The 20,403-nt window shown below is 40.4% G+C and overlaps 1 protein-coding gene across 1 annotated transcript in view; it reads right to left on the bottom strand.

Moving 5' to 3' along the window:
• Nucleotides 1–825: 825 nt before the first annotated feature.
• SEMA4B (semaphorin 4B) overlaps nt 826–20,403 on the bottom strand; it is a 165,694-nt gene continuing 146,116 nt past the window's right edge. The window contains exons 9-15 of the mRNA XM_073618487.1: nt 18,125–18,306; nt 17,597–17,747; nt 13,440–13,650; nt 11,790–11,905; nt 10,444–10,610; nt 10,266–10,357; nt 826–7,253 (exon numbers count right to left, since the gene is read on the bottom strand). Coding sequence (XP_073474588.1) covers nt 6,463–7,253; nt 10,266–10,357; nt 10,444–10,610; nt 11,790–11,905; nt 13,440–13,650; nt 17,597–17,747; nt 18,125–18,306 — 1,710 coding nt within the window. The 3' untranslated portion in view covers nt 826–6,462. The remainder of the gene's footprint in view (nt 7,254–10,265; nt 10,358–10,443; nt 10,611–11,789; nt 11,906–13,439; nt 13,651–17,596; nt 17,748–18,124; nt 18,307–20,403) is intronic.

Here is a 20,403-nt window from a genome sequence, read left to right as displayed (position 1 = left end):
TCAAAAAATAAACGCAGAGGTGATCAAATACCACCAAAAGAAAGCTCTACTTGTTGGAAAAAAAGGACGTCAATTTTGTTTGGGTACTCAGCGTCGCATGACCGCGCAATTGTCAGTTTTTTTTCCTTGGGGGAGTGCATGTGATCAGCACAGGGCCAATCAGCACTGTCCAGACAAAAGGTCAGGGGCCCTGCATCCTGATAGGACAGCTACTGCTGTATGAAAACTCCTCCTACAAGCTTTACCAGACACTGATAGAAGTCACAAGACTGCTATATACTGCTGATGAGAAAAGGTATTTAGCAGTTTATATTTACTAAAACTATTGTAGTTCCATGTTCTGTGTACTGTGGGAGACCAGATATAGTGAATGCAGGGTCCTGGGTTTAGTAACTCTTTTAAGCGCTGCATTTTTTCTATTGTACTTACTGGGTGTTAGTGTATTACACTTATAATGCAAGCAGCTACAATATTATTTACATTTTAGAACTGGTTGTGTTTTCTTTAGAGTTCAGGGATTGCTTCTTGGGGGATCAGGAAGGATTTTTTCCCCGCTGAAGCAAATTGGATCATGATTTTCTGGGGTTCTATGCTTTCCTCTGGATCAACTGTTGGTATAGGATTGTGTATATAAGATTAGTATGATTTTTTTTTTTTTTTTAATTGGTTGAACTGGATGGACTTGTGTCTTTTTTCAACTAGACTATGTATTTTCCCCCTTCCTGTTTTATTTATTTATTTGCATATTTGTCACACTTAAATGATAACATTCTATAAAGCGCAAGCATAACTCCCCCTCGCAAAAGAAAAAAATCACAAGCTTCGTAACTTTCAAAAGTTTTATTAAAAATAAAGTGCTGTAATAAAAAATGAAAATTGTACATATACTGCAAACAACAGAAAAAAAGCAGACTGTACATCAGGACACACCTACACCACAGACTAAGGGTTTGGCACAGAAAAGCTTTAATATTTACAACAGATGGGGAGCTTCCAAGCATGCATCATGAATAAGGTGCACAGTATAGTCCTTTTTACTAGCACAGGTATGGTTGTATCTGAGCTCTAGTGGTCCTTTTTACATCGAGTAATCCCTGCCAAGCAGAGTCTAGTGTCACCTTACTGAACACACACTACACCCTTTTGTCTGGCTCACAGTTTGGTAGAACATTTACACACCAGTTAGTAACTGAATAGTTGTGTCTAGGACACCGAGTACCTTTTTAGTTTTTTGCTACAAGAGTTCACTTATGTGGATTTTGAGAATGTGCTTTAGGTCATAACTTAATACTGTACATTCAAAGGTTATAGTACATTGTTCTAAAGTAGTTTCCCCAAAATACGTTCTGCTGACATGACTGACATTTGTGGTTTTGTAGGTTCCCACACTGGCTGACCCTCATGTGTTCATTTATAATAATGAGCAACTGGCACTGTTGGTGGATGACCTGTAGGTAGGTTTGAGATGTTCCCCAAGGCTGGGTTGACACTGTTGTGCTGTGTGGTCAGGCAATGTGTTGTGTGTTGGTGTGCTGTGGTGCCATTCATTCTTAAAGCTGAACTCCGGGTATGAAATTGATTGCATACCTACATTGATCCAGCTTCGACACTGTGTAAGTATGCGTATTTCATCGTTGAGGAAACTGTCAATCACTGAAACTGTCGGCTCTACTACAGTGATCGCAGCCATCTTCCAAGTCCCATGCATGGGCTTCCCTTCTGCACACTGACCACAGGGGGTCACTTGGAACTTCAATTCACAGAATGCCTTGTAGTTTTTTCAATGAATACAAGACATTCTCGGTTGAGGTGGAGATTGTGACGTCACCTCCACTCCTATCCACCTCATCCAGATGGAGAACACAAGGCATTCTATGAATGGGACCCGGAAGATTGCGGCTATCACTGTAGTAGTGCAGACTGCTACTGTGGTTTGCAGCTACCCCAGTGGGTCTCGAATATCTATACTTAGGCAGGCCATAGACGGTACGACAGGAAAATCCCTCCTGCTCCCAGTGGGCAGGGGAAGCCGACCCTCCACCGGGAGAAGACCATGATTATTGCTAGCGGCTATAGAAGCCACTAGAGGTAATGGTTGTACCCAAGTTGATCGTTCCTGCAGAACAAACCAAGATTTGAACAGTCTTTGGCCAGCCTTACTATTCTTACTCAAAGCTAGAAACCGTGCCATGGGTTGCAACAACTGCCTCTAAACAATGTACACCAGCGCACGTGTTTTAACTTTTGGACTGGGTGAACAAGTCCTTAATGGCATCCTAACACACCTTGCAATGGACAAGCACTGCAGCGCACAACAACGAAGGGTAAAGCATTACTGTGCATTGTGGTGGGTTTGTTACAAAAACGAATACATGCACCATTTCATGAATGGTCTATGTTAACACAAAGCACATTGACGTGGGGCATGTGTGTTGATGTACACGGGACGTTTTTACGACCTCTCCTGAACAATTTAACTTGGCAGAGAGTAACCCAAGTTAAAACATGCCGTTTACATGCCGCGTTTGCACTTAGAAGCGTTTGAAAAAGAAATTATTTTTTTCTTTTCAAACTAGCCAAAAATGGAAAACACCCGTAAACGAAACACGGCTAAACGTGAGTTACCGCTTTTAGAAGCGTTTGGTGCTTGAAATGCCTCTAAACTCAGCGGCTGAACTGATTTTTTTGCTTTCCAAAAAAAGGCCTCTAAACTCAACCGCCTAGAAATGACTAAAAAATTACCCTGTGTACCTGTACTGATAGGCCTCATGCACACGAGACGCTGTTAAACTCGCATTCAGAGGCAGTTGGACACTTTTTTCAACTGCTCCTGAACCCATTCAATGTTATCCTATGTGTCCATGTACACAGTCTCATTTTTTGGTGTTTTTAGGCAGTTGCGTTTAACCTCGTTTTTCCAGAAGCAAAAAAAATGGGTTTTCCACGTTTCAGACGCCAAACGCAGCTAAACACGGTACCGTGTTTAGCCACGTTTGCATTTTATAAGTGTTTTTTACAACCCGACTTTGGGGCCCAATATCTCGGGGCCACTTGGAGCTAGGAACCCCAAAATGTCATTCTCTGCTCTGCAGACGCTTCTAGGCGCAAACACTGCATGTAAACACGGCAAAATGGGCGTTTCTAAACGCCGGTTTTAGCTTTTAAAAACATGTGTTCAGCAGAGTTTGCACCGGCGTCTTGTGTGCATGAGGCCATAAGATAACATAGAGGAGGGTTCAGGAGCAGTTGAAAATAAATGCCCAACTGCTCCTAAACGTCCGTTTACCAGCAGCAGTGTATACAGTGTGAACCCAGCCTTAGGTTCTCAACCGCATGTATCCCTGGGGGTACTGATGCTTGTAAAGAATAATCAGTTTAAATTTTTTGCAAATATTAAATAAAATGTAAAATAGACCTAAATAAATAGTTTGTACTGATGAAAGGTTCTTGTAATAAACGTACACTTGTCAAACGGTACTTGAGAGAAGCTTTAGGGGGTACATGATATAAAACAACACTCTAACATGGTACATGGATTTAAGGGGTCTATTTATGAAAATAAAAAAAGAAAAGTTTTTTGTCCAGTGAATTTGCCTGTATATTTGTTTCTTGTGAACTGGGCAAAAATGACTGTTCTTTAAGCTTTTTTCTCTTCAGAATTAATGTTCTTTTATTATGGGCAGTAGGAATATAAGGCATTATGGCTACTAGGTGGAGCTAAGGAGCATAGAAAATACATATGTCTTTGTAACAAAATACATTGTAAATTCTAAAGAATGCTAGAGGGTAACTGTTTATTTGCTAATTCCCTCTAGTGTTCTCTAGGATTGTTACATGGTATCTCTTGTTACAAAAACATATGTATTTCCTATTCTCCTCAGCTCTATCTAGTGCCCATAATGCAGTCATTTACTGCTGCCCGAAACTAAAAGAACATTCGTTCATAAGAGAAAGTAGCCTAAAGAACAATTGTGTTTGCGCAGTTCATCCAGAATGAACATTCCTGTAGATCCACTGGACAAATGATTATGCAATTCTTTTATAATAGACCCCTAAGTATGCATAGTAAATATCACTCTTTCAATGTGCAGATCTAAATCGTATCTTGTTTCATGCATTTTCATTACACGTTGGATGTTAATACACCTATTGAAACGACAGGCAACAGTCTTCAAACCGCAAAAGGTGCTAGGCTATTAACCCAATTTTCATTGGGCTACATTGAAAGTTAATTTTTGATTGGTTCCTATAAGCTTCTACACAACTTTTGTAGATGATTAAATGAGGCATATCAACACAACCCAAAGAACGGTTCCAGCTGGTCTATATTTAAGGTGAATACCATGATGATAGCAGCATGGGTTTCCTAACAACCTGAGAAGCTACTTTATACTGTACATAGTAGTCTGAGGATTACCATGATATTTTTTAAATACTGCTTAGAGGTCATAGCAGTAAGTCAGAGGCAACAATCTAGCCGTGTAAAATATGTGTGCTTTAAATATGCAATATCTACTTTCAAGCACCACAAGTCATTGTTATCAGATATGGAACAAATACCCCACAATTGGTCTTTTATATATACAAATAACAGTAAGGAAAAGAGGAAGATCTTGCCCATAACAGCTAGTCAGACCCATTGATACTTCTAGCGTAAGACAGAAAAAGGAAATTCAAAAGCCTGACTCGCTGCTATGGACAACAGCCCCCATTTTGCTTTCCTCCAGGATATGTTATTCTAGAAAGGAGTGGAGCAGCCTTTCTTAACCTTTTTAACATGGGGGGGGGACCCTTGAGATAACTTTCCGGGGTCAAGGAACTCCTGCTATTAAAAACGAAAGCTATAGCTCACAGTACATTACTATGATGGCTACTAGGAATAAGACTCCTTAGATCTGTGGCCATTGGGAAGGATCCCCCCTTGCAGAAAGCTAAAACAATCAGCATTGCCAGTAGTTACTCATCTGAGAGGAAGAATTTGCTCATTGCTCAAGGAACCCCTAGAACAATGGTTCTCAACTCCTGTCCTCAGGGCCCACTAACAGGCCAGATTTTAAGTATTACCTTGGGGAGATGCCGACTAGAATACTGCAATCACTGAGCAGCAAATTATATCAGCTGTTATCTTGCAAACTTGGCGTGTTAGAGGGTCCGGAGAACCGGAGTTGAGAACCACTGGCCTAGAATCCTCTGGAGGAACTCTGGTTGAGAAAGGCTGGAGTATGTAGTATGTCACTTGTGCATTGGCTTGTCCGGTGTCTGTATGATGAAGGCACTAGCAGTTCTAAGGCGTGACAGGCAAATGGGGATTGTACCATTGAACGTATACAAAACTGCTTTTTTCCCACTATCAGGACATACTCCCTTTTAAACATATCCTATATACACATTTATGAAAACAAATGGAAACAAACATCCCGAAACACAAAAAAAAAAAAAAAAAAGTCCCTATACAATATTTACATACACATGGTCTTTGCTGTCTTCACTAAATGATTCACACATTAAGATACACTTGTGTATCCTCTATACTTAGGCAGATTATAGCTGGTTGTAGGCATCAAACACCAATTCCTGGATTCACATTATCAAAAAAAAGAAGAAGAATGAACACCAGAAAGGAGAAATAATAAAATATTTAAATATAAAAAAAAAAAAATCTCCCTATAAAAAAATGTCAACAGTATGTTTAACAGAGTGATCAAGGAAGAGGGGAGAGGAACACTGAGATCATCTGACAGATGTTCATGATGGACTACTTGTTCTCCTGCTTGGTGAGGTGTTGCCATGTAGAGTATTGCCACCGGCTAGTAGCTAAATTCTGTCCATTACTAATCATGGCTTCCATATATTGTGCCACATTTAATTGTGCTTCTTGAAGAAAATGTGCTTGTCCATATTGGTTCCATAGTTGTGGCTTCTTTTGTGCCATTAGTCCAGACAGTGATATAGTGATATACAGGCTTTTCACTGGTACCGTCATATTTTCCCAACTTCAGACTTTTTTTTAGGAACTTCTTGTACTTTGTGCGATTTTATCCCTTTACTCCAGCTCTGGTCTTTCTGACCGGCCGCAGTGCTGGGATGATACCACTAATACGAGTTATCGCTGTGTGCAATCTAACGAAAAAAAAAGATGGTCTGTACGCATGAATTATACAATGGCAGGTGAAATGGAAATGTGCTACCCTTGGACCAAGTGTGTACTTTTCCCAAACACAAGTCTCCATCAGAGTCTGGCAATCATGGCAATGTAACAGATGACATCATATCATTCCACAATGTAGACTTTTATGCTTTCTGCACACAGAAGCTATTCCATGGATTTAGGTAGCCTGGGTTGACAATTAAAAGTTTACCATTGTCATAATCCAACTTGCATGCACACACATAAAATACTTGTGGTCCCTTTTGGCATTGTAAGTTCGGGGAAGGATTATCTCCCAGTGTAGTAGTAGTCTCTCATACCACAGAATCCCGTATTTCAGATCCCAGCCGTACCCGGGGTTTTGGGCTTACTGACGTGACCTCCACAATAGTGTCCTTAACGTTTAGTGGTCTTTTTTCAGATTCTGACTCAATTTTACTAGCAACCAAAGGATCATGAACAGGAGTATTAATAATGTAGTTGTCATTCAGGGTATGATAGCCTTTATGGTCTGCTTGTGGCATTGGAGCACTTGTTCCATTTAATGGCAAACTTTCAGTCTGTTTGCCATTGCTACGGATCTTCTTGGCTGGCTTGTCGTGTTTTACTGGTTTCAGGATGGACTTCATTCCACTTCGATGTTTATATAAGATGAACAGTGTTAAAATGACTAATACCACCACGAAAAGGACAGTCATGATTAAAAATTCATTCCAGTATGATTTTCCCAGAAGTTTAGCTGTATGGCTTTCTGACACAGACACAAATCTGGAGGAGTTGGCCAGCTTATCAATGGCGCTAACTTTCTTAAAGATCAATTCAGTGTGAGGTCTTGGAGTAGTTGGCTTTACGGGACCATCTGTCTCCACGCAGTACCTGGCCATTAATTTCCTGAAGTTGTTTTCTACTGACCAGCATTCATAGGTTCCCAGACGTTCAGGGCTGTTGACTAGGATCAGGTCTCCGGATTCCAAAACAAAATAAGAGGAATCAATGGTTTTTCCATTGTGGAGCCACTGGCGAGTTGCTAAGTTGGACAGCAAATAGCACGGCAAAGTGGTGGCATTATTTATTTGAAGTACAATCTTCTTGCACTGTGGCTCTTCTACGAATGGAAAAAAAGAACATTCATCATTAAGTATTAAAAATGACCACTTTTACTTAATCACTAAAACAAATTCTCTGCAATTTAGGTCTAAAAATGATTAAACCTGACACTTTTTTTTTGCTTAACTTTGGTATATCCTGTAGCAGTTACATTGCCCAGTTATTGCCCCAATTGGATAACGTGTCTAATGCTAGATGACTACACTTTGAGGCACATGGGTACTTTGTAGGATTTTTCCACAAAATATGCCCTCCCCACCTATCATTCGGTTTATCCTATAAACAGTGCCTGGAAAAAAGTATTCACACCCCTTGAAATTTTCCACATTTTGTCATGTTACAACCAAAAATGTAAATGTATTTTATTGGGATTTTATGTTATAGACCAACACAAAGTGGCACAAAATTGTGAAGCGGAAAGGAAAATGATAAATGGTTTTCAAAATATTTTACAAATAAATATGTGAAAAGTGGGGGTGCATTTGTATTCAGCTCCCTTTACTCTGATACACCTAACTAAAATCTAGTGGAACCAATTGCCTTCAGAAGTCACGTAATTTATAAATAGAGTCCACCTGTGCGTAATTTAATCTCAGTATAAATACAGCTGTTCTGTGAAGGCCTCAGAGGATTGTTAGACAACCTTAGTGAACAAACAGCATCATGAAGGCCAAGCAACACACCAGACAGGTCAGGGATAAAGTTGTGGAGAAGTTCAAAGCAGGGTTAGATTATAAAAAAATATAGCACTTTTCAATCTATCATCCAAAACTGGAAAGAGTATGGCACAACTACAAACCTACCAGGGTATGGCCATCCACCTAAACTGACAGGCCGGGCAAGGAGAGCTTTAATCAGAGAAGCAGCCAAGAGGCCCATGGTAACTCTGGAGGAGCTGCAGAGATCCACAGCTCAGGTGGGAGAATCTGTCCACAGGACAACTGTTAGCCGTGCCCTCCACAAATCTGTCCTTTATGGAAGAGTGGCAAGAAAAAAGCCATTGTTGAAAGAAGGCCATAAGAAGTCCTGTTTGCAGGTTGCGAGAAGCCATGTGGGGGACATAGCAAACATGTGGAAGAATGAGCTCTGGTCAGATGAGACCCAAATTGAACTTTTTGGCCTCAAAGCAAAACACTATGTGTGGCGGAAAACTAACACTACACATCACCCTGAACACACCATCCCCACCGTGAAACATGGTGGTGGCAGCATCATGTTGTGGGGATGATTTTCTTCAGAAGGGACAGGGAAGCTGGTCAGAGTTGATGGAAAGATGGATGGAGCCAAATACAGGGCAATCTTAGAAGAAAACCTGTTAGAGTCTTCAAAAGACTTGACTGGGGCGGGGGTTCACCTTCCAGACAACGACCCTAAACATACAGCCAGACCTACAATGGAAGGTTTTAGATCAAAGCATATTCATGTGTTAGAATGGCCCAGTCAAAGTCCAGACCTAAATCCAACTGAGAACTTGTGGCAAGACTTGAAAATTGCTGTTCACAGAATCTCTCCATCCAATCTGACAGAGCTTGAGTTATTTTGCAAAGAAGAATGGGCAAAAACGTCACTCTCTAGACGTACAAAGCTGGTAGAGACATCCCCAAAAAGACTTGCAGCTGTAATTGCAGTGAAAGGTGGTTCTACAAAGTATTGACTCAGGGGGGCTGAATACAAATGCACTCTACACTTTTCACATATTTAATTGTAAAAAATTTTGAAAACCATTTATCATTTTCCTTCCACTTCACAATTATGTTCCACTTTGTGTTGGTCTATCACATAAAATACATTTACATTTTTTGGTTGTAACATGACAAAATGTGGAAAATTTCACAGGGTATTAATACTTTTTCAAGACACTGTAGTACTATAGAAAGAATGCCCACTTTTCATGAAAGAGGGAACAATATGTGAATCTGGCTTGGCATCTGTCCAGTTATAAATGTAAATCTTTATTGACAGAAATATGGGGATGCCATTGTTGATTTTGTTCAGAAAATTCTAGTTGCCTGGCTGGAATGCTGAACCACTGACTTTAATAGTTTTCCTGTGTCATATATGCAGATTAGAAAGTTAGAAGTCTTTATCTGCATACTATGATATCATGTTTAGAGAAGCCATCAATGGCAGGTTCCATGTTTCTCCAATGACAAATGTATTCCGTGGGTTTACACAGAGCTGTTTATATGTCTACTGTTAATATGATATGTATCCGTTTCAGAAGTTGCTAACCTTTTGTCTGTTCTTCTAACTAATAATTTGGCTTGACTTAAGTTTAACACACTCATTGGAAGGAGTGGTATGGCATTGCCCAGCCTCAACAATGACAGTTATGACATGCTAACAACAGGGTGGCCACAAACACATTTTTTGTTTAAGTCTTTCACAGTCGTATGACTGTTGCAGGCATGGGGAACCTATACAATTGGGTTACAAGGGTTAACTGCTTGTTTAGGTCTACGGGGTATAGAAAGGAAGATTTACTTACCTCAGCAGTCTAAGGTCCGATGTCATCAAGACCAACAGAGAGAGACCAAAGCCCTGCATAGGATGTGATGATGCCAAGGGACAGTCCACAACTGGAGCATGGGAGAGCGCTGTCTGCCAGGGGAGTGGCTGATTTAATAAGTAAATGTTTTTACTCTGCCTAGACTAGTGGCCTCTAAACTATGCCCCGGGGCATGGAAGTGGCCCTTTGTTTGCCTTTATCTGGCCTTTGGACCACTATTCCACCAACTGACACCAATGATGGAACACCATTCCTCCTATGACACCATTCTTCCCATTGATACCAACACCGGGTTCTTATTCCCCCATTAAAGCCACTGATGGGGCATTGTGTATGCCCACTGATGCCAGGGCATTTTCTAATCCCATTGGCTACAGTCCACCCCCCCAAAGCCTGAAGGACAGTAAACTGGCCCTTTGCTTAGAGAGTTTGGAGACCCCTGCCCTAGACCCACACAAGCAGCTAAACCTTGAATAAAATATGAGTATCAAGAAGTCTTACCATCCAATACACTGATTCGCCCTCCAGGTCCTGTGCCATTCTTTTGCTCACAGAGATTTGAATCTGCATTTTCTATATCTTGGAGCCAGTGCCTGAAACACAGGAACACAACCTTGCTTGACAAACTGTTATGATTGGAGCCAGACCAAACAATTACATGCTAAAACTGGCTACTTACTGTGCGTTTGATTCGTGCACATGGTGATGGATACTACGACAGCCCTTCTTGCTCCATGCACAGTAGGGATCACGTGACAGGACACACTCCCCGCAAGTTGTGTACATGCTGCAATTAGAGACTGGCACTTGTACCACCATGGATTGTGAGGAGGCATACACCAGGCCCTTTATTGACAAAAAAAAAAGATCAATTTACCTTGTCAGAAGATAAGTCTTTTAACTGCACTTCTCTGATTTATTCTGTTTCTCTTCCTGCCCATATGATACAGTTGGGTGTCTGAGTTGGCCGCCTGTCAAGCACCATAGCTATCACACAGGAGGAGGGGGAGTGAGTCACATGCTCTCTTGCCCAGAAGTATGGGGTATGTGATTTTTAGACATGTGCAATCCATTTTGTAATGAATCAAAATTCTGACAAATTTTGCATCTTTCGGACATTCGGATGCATCCGAATGTCCGAATAAAAAAACAACGAATTTCAACGATATAGATATTAAGCGGATATAACAAATGAATTCAACATGATTCGATATTTCGGTAAAGATCTAATGAAACAAAAGGTCAACTCAAAGTAAATCTTACAGTCCAATCAGCTGATTAATTTTGTGCTGGAGGTTGGATTACTGGCAAAGTGCATTCCTGAGAACTGAGTGAGAAGGGTGTTGTATTGTATTTGAGCAGAGGAGAAGAGATATTGTCATTGTGTGTGTTAATAGATTCAATAAACAAACGACTTTCCAAACTACGAATCATTATCACGAATATATATATACATACATAAATATCGAATTTCAACTAATACGAAAGAAATTATAGCAGATATAACGAATTAATTTGACATGATTCAAGATTCAGTATAACGAATATCGACACTGTACAGAAATAACGAATTATCCGAAGACGAATTAACGTAACATAATGAATATAACAGAACAAAATTATGTATTTTACGAATGACAACTAAACTAAACTAAATTTTCCATTGTGCACAAGTTGCCTACCCAGGACAATAGTGGAATGGTGGGAGTGAAGGAAAGGTAAGTACAAGCAGCTGTGGGGCTGCAATTAAAATTAAACTGTTGCTTTGTCCAGTATAGACAAAACACAGGTTACCTTTAAGTGCATCTTCTCGCACATCCACTCTAGACTGGAGAAGCAATTATTGGAGCGGTTCCAATTTTATAAAATGTGGCATGCAACATCACATCAGACCTGAGTGTATGCAGCTGCATTGACGGGATGTAACATTGTACTTCTTATATTCGGTTGACCAAAGGGCACATAACAGCATGATGTATTCTATATGTTCATTAATCAAGTTCTGACATTGATATATGCTCCTACCTTGCTGTGATCAAGCATCAGCTCCTGCACTGAGTCAGCATCTGGAAACAGCCGAATCTCCTCGATGATGTAGACTTTGTTATTTACATCGACAGCTTTGTGCAGCCTTCCGTCATCTAGAAATCAAGGCAACAAATATTAGCAATACGATCCACATTTCTTTTATCTCTGCTCCCCTTTTTGATGGGCCAGTGAAAATTCTGATAAAAGTTAGTTTAGCTTAGATTGCACTTTAAATTTCAATTTAAGTTACTGCTATTGTTCAGTACATATGGCATTCAATTTTTGAAAGCCAGGAATCTGAATAAAATAATTACTAGATGGGTGTCAATGAGTGCAGCTATCTGAATACCCAATAGGAGACACTACCAATTGTTTGCGTATAACAATGAAAGCGCTACTAAAGCTGTAAGTAGTAACTACTGTTCAATATATTCAAACATTTTAGGTTCCAAAAAGAAAAAATGTATTATAATGCAGCAGCATTATTTGCTTTAAAGAGGAGCTCCACTCTCATGTGGTCATTTCCTACAGCTCTTCTACCCATCTTTACATATCCTGTGCATGTGCAGATGTGCCAAAGGTCTCTGCCAGGACTTTGGGATCTGGTATGTGAGACATTGCAGACAAGTGTACCATATGTGTTCATGTATCCACAGGTTTCTGCCAGGTCTTTGGGATCTGATATCTGGGACTTTGCAGACATGAGTGTGCATGCATGGGTAGCCGCAGGTCTCTGCCAGGTCTTTGGGATCTATGTGAGACATTGCAGACAAGTGTACCATATGTGTTCATGTATCCAAGGGTCTTTGCAATGTCCCAGATACCAGATGCCAAAGACCTGGCGGAGACCTGTGGATACATTCACATATATGGTGTAGTTATCTGCAATGTCCCAGAAGCCAGAAAAGTGCACCACATGTGTGCATGCATGGGTATCCGCGGGTCTCTGACAGGTTTCTGGGATCTTGTTATCTCACAAGTCTTTGGGTTTTAATATCAACAGACATTGCAGTCAACTGTACCATGCGTGTGCATGTGTGGGTATCCTTCATGTGCACATCTGTGCCGCATTTGTCAGCCAGGTAGTAGAAACCTGCAGCACATCTGCACAAGTGTGGAATCTCATGGTGATCATGCTCCCCTCAGCAAAATACTACCTCGTGGCATGTGACGTGGACATCCCAGGAGGGAGCACTATGCCACTCTCACCTAGGCATTGAAATAGAAAGTGCTGCCCTGCAAAAAAAAATTCTAAAAAAAGGGGAAATGTTTTTCAGTCTAAATAATAAGGACAGGGGAGGAACCAGGATAGAACAAGTCATTGCTGTGGGTGAAGGTCCATTTTAATGACCACAGAAAAGAATATTCACAGTAACATATTTGCAACCTAATTTGATAGCTGCTTATGCTGAAGTCTGATCAGTATGGTGTGGATTATAAATAGTCGTATAGGTTACAGAACATAAGAGCTCCATTGACTAAAGCCTACTATAAATTTCCATTAAATGAAAAAATCTCAAATGTACGTATGTCTTTTACAAGTCATTAGTCTCATTACCACATTTACTTTTGCTCCCTATAAATCTAGAGAAAAATAATAGTTTCTTTTAGAAGTGATAGAAGTCTGACATCTTCATTGTCTCTTACCTGTTCCCAAGAACAAGACAATATAGGTTTTCTTGAGGCCCTTGACCCTTTGCACACTGATCTGCTGGTAGCGCATTTGTATCTGCAGGAGCAAAGGCTGGCTCCGTACCGCACTGTCCATCAGAAAATTATCTTTGACGAAGTTTAACACTTTGTCCGGCATTTGAAGTGAAGAGTTGATCTTTATGTTTCTTGCCTTGTTGGTAATGCACTGTTGTACATCCAAAGAACTCAATTAGTTGCCATTTCATGGAATACAAAAAACTTTATCTACAGCAATTTACAAGCAGCATGATTGCCATTGGAATAAAAGTTCAACTCAGCCCAAACCTTTCTTTTCAATAGAAGGAATTATGGGGGAAAAAACTCTGTCAAGTTTTTATTGGTAGAAAAGAGTTTTGCCAAATAAAATGAATACCAATTTTCATAAAGTTGACACAATTTTATTCCATAATAAAATTAGACGTATATAGAAATATGTGTTAGCATAAGTTGGTTAGATGTACACAGTATTGCGAATATAGTCAAATGAATACATGTTAGACTGAAATCTCGATGAGTTTCATGGAGCAAAGACCACTTCCTCAGGAAACAATCAGAGAAATTAAGACTAGGAAAAGACTATCCTTTTCCCAGTCTTAATTTCCCTTTTTACTCATCAGATAATTTTTACCTAGTTATTGGTTCACTTCAAAGCTTGGATCCTAGTATTGTTTATATTACTTATGCATTTAATGAATTACTTATACAAGTCCAAGCCATAATTATACCATTGCACACTCACTTTTTTTATGTTTATTAATGTTCAACCCCTCTTTTTCCTTTATTTTATATTTATTTTTTCTTGTTTGTCTATTATTTATTTTTATGTTTATTTATTTTTCCTCTTTTTTGATTCCCACACCTTTCACGGTCCTCCCTATTGGATCCCCCTGTTTGCCTTGGCCTCAGGCCTGCTCCACCTTCAGCTCCCGGACAGAGCATATCTTTTGGATGTACTCCCATGTCCCTGCCCTCTTGTTTGCATTTTTTCTTTTTTCTTGGTTGATTTGTAAGTATACTCACTGAGGGAGTTGATAAACAATGCCCTTTGCAGGTCTATATCTATTTTTACTATATATTTTCTTTACATGGCCTCTCCACAGATACATTGGTCTTGACTATCTCCTGAGGAAGTGGGCTTTGCTCCACGTAACACGTCGAGATTTCAGTTGAATATATATTCATTTGACTATATTCGCAATACTACGTACATCTAAACAACTTATGTTAACATATATTTGTATCTTGTCCATTTTTATTAGGACATCTGTATTGTTTACTATGTCTAATTTTTTATTTTAATATGGAATACATTTCTGTATATTTTATGAAAATTGGTATTCATTTTATTTGGCGCAACGCACAAAAAGTCCCATGGGCAAAACTTTTTCCTGTATATTATATTTTATTTATAGACTGAGTTCCACCAACATCTTTGCACTTGTGGCCCTTTCTTGTTTATGTCTATGTTTTTATTGCTGTTTGTGTCCTCATTGGGGAGAACATCAGAAGGTGACACTGGAACAATTAAATGAAAGGGTGCGCTTGTCACCAAGACTAGAAAAGCCTACAACCACAATCTGACAGATGTTATGATTCCTTCCCCGCTCTAGTAAATAAATGTGCTTTTGTGGCTCTCTCTCCCATCAGAGAGAGATTCCATCACTTCCTGTCCTCCTGACACAGTCACCAGGACAGGAAGTGAGAGTACATGTCCTTAAAGAGGAAGTAAACTTTCTATTTTTACTAGAAAAGTAACTTTTCTTTACCTATAGCTAAACCTATAGGTAGTGTAAATATCTCCTAAATGTGCAGCGTTTAGGAGATATTTAAATTATATGCAGCCAGTGAAATCATTAGCACATACGCTCGGAAGGAACGGCCACTCGTGCCGTTCCTTTTTGAGCCCTGTGCTGTGAATGGCGGCTCCCGCCCGCATGCACGGGAGTGATGTCATCGCGGCTCCGGCCCACAGAGTCGAAGCCATCGAACCCGAAAGCAAGACTGGTGAAAATGGAAGCTGCTGCAGAGCTGACATCGCGGAGTTGGAACAGCTTCCTTTTAAGGTAAGTTTTTACGTAATGTGCTAGCATGCGGTGCATACTAGCACATTATGACTTTACCTTGCAGGAAGATCAAAAAAAAAAAACTTCCAGCGGTATACAACCACTTTAATGGCGGTACAGACAGCAAAAACAAACAGCCAAATATTCTAACCCTCCTCCACGCTATGCAAAACTAAATTCTAAAATAATAAAAAAGGTATTTTTGGCTTTAGTTGGGTATTAAAGGTTTTTCACTTGGAATATAAAAAGAGGAAGGATGCAGTAGCAAGGATCAGTGGGCCACTATGATAAAAAGTAGTCCCACATGTGCAAGAGGGCCAGAGATTTTATGACCAGAAGCAGCTCAGAGAAATACTTGTTCTGCTATATACAGAGCAGCTCTACAACCCATTTACACCTGAGTGTTTTGTAGCTGAAAGCTACATGTTCAGCATTACATTTTTTTTTTTTTTTTTTTTATGGTGTCTGTGCATACCTGAGCACTCAGACACCTTTCGCCCAAAATACAGAAGCTTATTTGCAGGCAGATGGTTTTTGGGCTTACAGACTTCAATGGAAACATTTGAAAAATCTTTTTTTTTTTTAGGCGCTCCCATAATAAAAAGTCTAAGGATCAAAAATCGCACAACTACTGCCCCAAAGAGACTACAGCACAAGTCTACTACAAACACATAAAAAAATGAAGGCAGACATTACAGTTATAATACAATTTGGTACAAGAGGAATCAGATGGCCCTGCTCGTTAGCGCTTACAATCTAAGAGGGAAGGTCAAGTGATACAAAAGTTAATAACGCGGAGTTAGGGACCTTAGATTGTAAGCTCCTTGAGGGCAGGGGCTAATGTAAATCTATAATAAATGTAAATGTAAAGCTCTGCATAAATTGACGTAAATTTATATAAGTACTTGTAATAAAAAAAAAATAGTATAGCTAAAAATGACTACATGAAGGTACATAAATCAACATTCTATAAAGAGTTGCTGCTACCACTAGAGGGTAGTATTACCATTAAATCCATGTTAGGTTGCAGGAAAGTTCCACATTTAGCATGTTTTTTTTTCTTAAGAAAAGAAAAGCCATCAACAATTTTTGTTGCCTGTAACTCTTTCCGTGCAGCCACGAAAATGTCCATGCTTGGCTTTTAAATTTATAATAGACAAGAAAACTCAGGACCGGGAGAGAAACATTTATAACAAGAAGGACTGCATTTTGTAGAAATATAGAAGAGTGATGGGAGAAAAACAACCACATGGTCAATTAAACCTGCCCAACTTACTATATATATATATATATATATATATATGTATATATATATATGTATATATATATATGTATATATATATATATATGTATATGTATATATATATATATATATATATATATATATATATATATATATATATATAATATATACACATACATAATTTGAGGTCATGTTCCGTGTTCTTGATCTTAGCCTCATATTGAAAATCCTGCCCTCCTTAACCTTATTGGCCTCCTTAAAGCGGGGGTCCACCTATCTATCGTTTTTTTGTTTTTTTTTAGTTCATTCACAAACTTTTCTTCTCAGCATTACATACTCACATATTGTGTGTAATATGTCCACCTGTGTCAGAAAGAATAACTTATATTATTCACTGCAGGCGGTTTCCATCTTCATTGTGGGCATTTGAAGCCCACAAGCATTTATTTCCTGGATGTGGTGAATGCTGTGCTCCCAGCATTCACCGCTCGTTCCCGCACATGCTCAGTGGCATCCTGGGAAGCCTGAGACTAGCTCCCAGGGGTCTGGGAGAGGCTAGAAACACGCCTACTCCCACGGGAGGAGAACCAGGAAGTGCAAAGAAGAATAGAAAAATAAAAAGGTAATTACGGCGATTTCAATTTTTTTAAACGGCATGTCAGCATCTAGGCAAGAAAGAGAATACATACAGATATTGTTCAAAATTTGGGTGGAACCCCGCTTTAAAGGCTTTAATCATGTCTCTCCTTTCCCTTCTTTCCTCCAGACATAATCATTTTGTGAAAGAAGACAACTGCAGTACTTACAGCTCCAGGTCTTGGCTCAGGAACAGAGTGGGTGTAGGTACTCCACTGCTGAGACTCCCGGTTTATTTCCTTATAGAGGCCATTGAAAGCCTTCTGTACATCGTGCATAGAGAAGGCACACACAGCCGAGCTGCCCACACCTCCATTATTCCTGGAGAGAAAAGATTCCTTTAAGAGACCAAATCCAATACACTCTAATGAGCTGTCAGCTTCAAAACAGACTTGCATTTTAAAGATGCTACAGGCCTACGACATGTTCCTAATTTAAGCAATCTGCCTTTAATTCCATTAAATGTCAGTAACTCTCTATATACGTGGTCAGACATACACGCTGTGAGAACACAAAATTTGGACAAAAAGGGGCCATTACAGAATAAAAGACAGAAGTCTAGACAACAATATTGGAATCTAATAAACAACCAAAAGAAACATTGCGAGTTGTCAAGTCTCAGCGAGGGACCTGTGAAGACAAAGACAACAAGTCCTCACAGTTCCACACAGCAAGAATACAAATCACGTTCTGCTTACCACTGAGAGGTAAAGACCCCAAAGAAGATGGTATTGTTCCAATGGTCATCCCCTGGAGTGAGCACAAACATATCCTGTAGCACATTGAAAGGGAAGTTATCCCCAGGACGAGTGCACAGGAGCTGAGCCTTCAGGAACGTGGTCCACTTCCTCTGCAATACGCGCTCTCCACCCAGATCACCCTATGGGGAAAAAAATGTATCACTTTCAGCATTTTGGTTTTCCCCCTTCTAATATATATACATATATATATATATATATATATATATTGTGGCAGTAGGACCCTGTGCTACCTGGAAGATTGCTGGTTTACGCCAGATTTTGGAGAGAAAGGCACGCTGATTGCACAGCTGTGTGCTGGGCTATTTAATTGTGACCTGACTATGGCTCAGGGTTCCACCCAACAGACAGGAAGTCTGTGCATGGGAGTCAGGTGGGCTCCCATTCCTCTGAGAGGAGTCAGAAGCTGCAGGAGGCAGACGTACTTGGTGACAGAGCAGCAGGAGTAAGCTAGGAGAGAGCTTCACTCTAGGAAACTCTTTTGGGTCTGAGGAGCAGACCTAAGGCCTAGGCTAAAGGCCGGAATCAGTCATATGGCAAGAATGTACGCCAGGAGGCTAAAGTATTGAGTGTGCAAGATACAGTAATGGTGGAACCCCCTGCGTGGGCAACTGATGTCTTTGTGAACTTTTCCGTGCTTTTAAATAAAAGTGGGCTACCAGGCCCTTAAAAATACAGTTGTGTACTGGAGTACTCACTGACAACGCACCTACCATTTGAGTCTGATACCCCAATCTTACATATGGTGGAGAATGCTTCGGGCAGATTTGGAAGAGTTCCAGATTCTCGCATACCAAAAACAGTGAGTAGCAAGAAACTGTGTTTTTCAGCAATGCTGTGAGGAGCAGCTCATGTGAACCAGTGGAGTCTGCATGTGAAAGTGTGCTGTTTGCAAGTCTTAAAGAGACGGTACGCAAAATTTTCCTGTGTTAAAAGGAACTGTGTTAAAAAGCGTTGTATGCCTGACTGCAGAGATGGGGCGGTCAAAGCGCAAAAAGGAAGCAATGTTTGCTGAGATGAGAGACAGAACCTTGTGGCTGGAGGGGTTGTTACCGACAGAACAAGCCCCAGACTGGTGCAAGATGCATTTGGCCGCCCTGGAGCAAAGGAAAAAGGAAAGCAAGCCGTCCTTTAGTGCAAAGAGTGAGCAGATGGGTGCGGTTGTCCATGGCAACAAAGCAGAAATCCATACAGCTGACTTCATACGGCCTATGCTGCCTTCTGAACATGTTATAGACTTTTTGGATGATTTTGCGATGATTGCTTCCTACAGAGGATGGCCTAAAAGTCGCTGGGTTGAGTTGGTGCAACCTTTTTTGATGGAGGAGTACATAGAGGTGTACCGCGGGATGTATCATAACCGAGATGACTATGACAATTTCCTAGGAGCAATCCAATCTAGAGAGCGCTGGAAAAGATCAACAGGGAGAAAGTGGTCTCCCATGGCAACCGGAGAAAGTCTGTTTGCAGAAAAGAGGAGCTACAGCGGAGATGTGGCTCAAATTCTAAATGAAGAGGTTTGTGCAAAAGTGTCTGTTGTCACCCCTGGCAACCGTGAAGGAAATTTTGTTCAGCCTGCAGGGGGTGATGGAGAGCACAAGAAATCAATGGTTTCAAGTTATGGCTGCTTGTGTGAAGTGGTCAGCCCAGAGAAGAGAGCACAGTATCCAGCATCCTGCAAGGGGTATGACCATGTGTGTAAGTCTGCTGTTACCCCTGGCAACAGAAAATCTGTTTGGCCTGCAGGGGATGTTGGAAAATCCAAGAAGGATGCAATGTTGCCCTGTGTCCATGTGGGGGCATTAGCTTGTGAGAGCACAGCAAAGAAGGGACAACGCCCTCAATTGAAGCTTTCAACACCTTCCAAATGTAATGGTAAGACTGTTGCAGTTACAAATGTGAGAGAGACTGGTTATGGGACTATTCCCTGTGAAGTGGGAATAAGTCCAGTGAGAAAAATTGCTTTCAGAGACTTGCAAGTGAATACCCTGTGTAGTAACAAAGCCCAGTTTGAAGCTGAACCTGCAGCAAGCTTGAGGACTGGTAAGGACTTGTCTTCAGGCAGTGTATTGTTTAGCAGGAAGACAAGTGGTAAAAATGAAGATATGTTGCTTGCTAAAGCAATTAAAAATGTGATATTGCATCCAGAAATGTCAGGGGTGACCACTGAGAAATGTGTGCCATTGCCCCTAGCAACCATGGCAGGTGTAGCAGAGGTG

This window comes from Aquarana catesbeiana, linkage group LG03, assembly GCF_042186555.1.
Source record: "Aquarana catesbeiana isolate 2022-GZ linkage group LG03, ASM4218655v1, whole genome shotgun sequence".
Lineage (NCBI taxonomy): Eukaryota > Metazoa > Chordata > Amphibia > Anura > Ranidae > Aquarana > Aquarana catesbeiana.
This window is presented reverse-complemented; position numbering and strand designations above follow the sequence as displayed.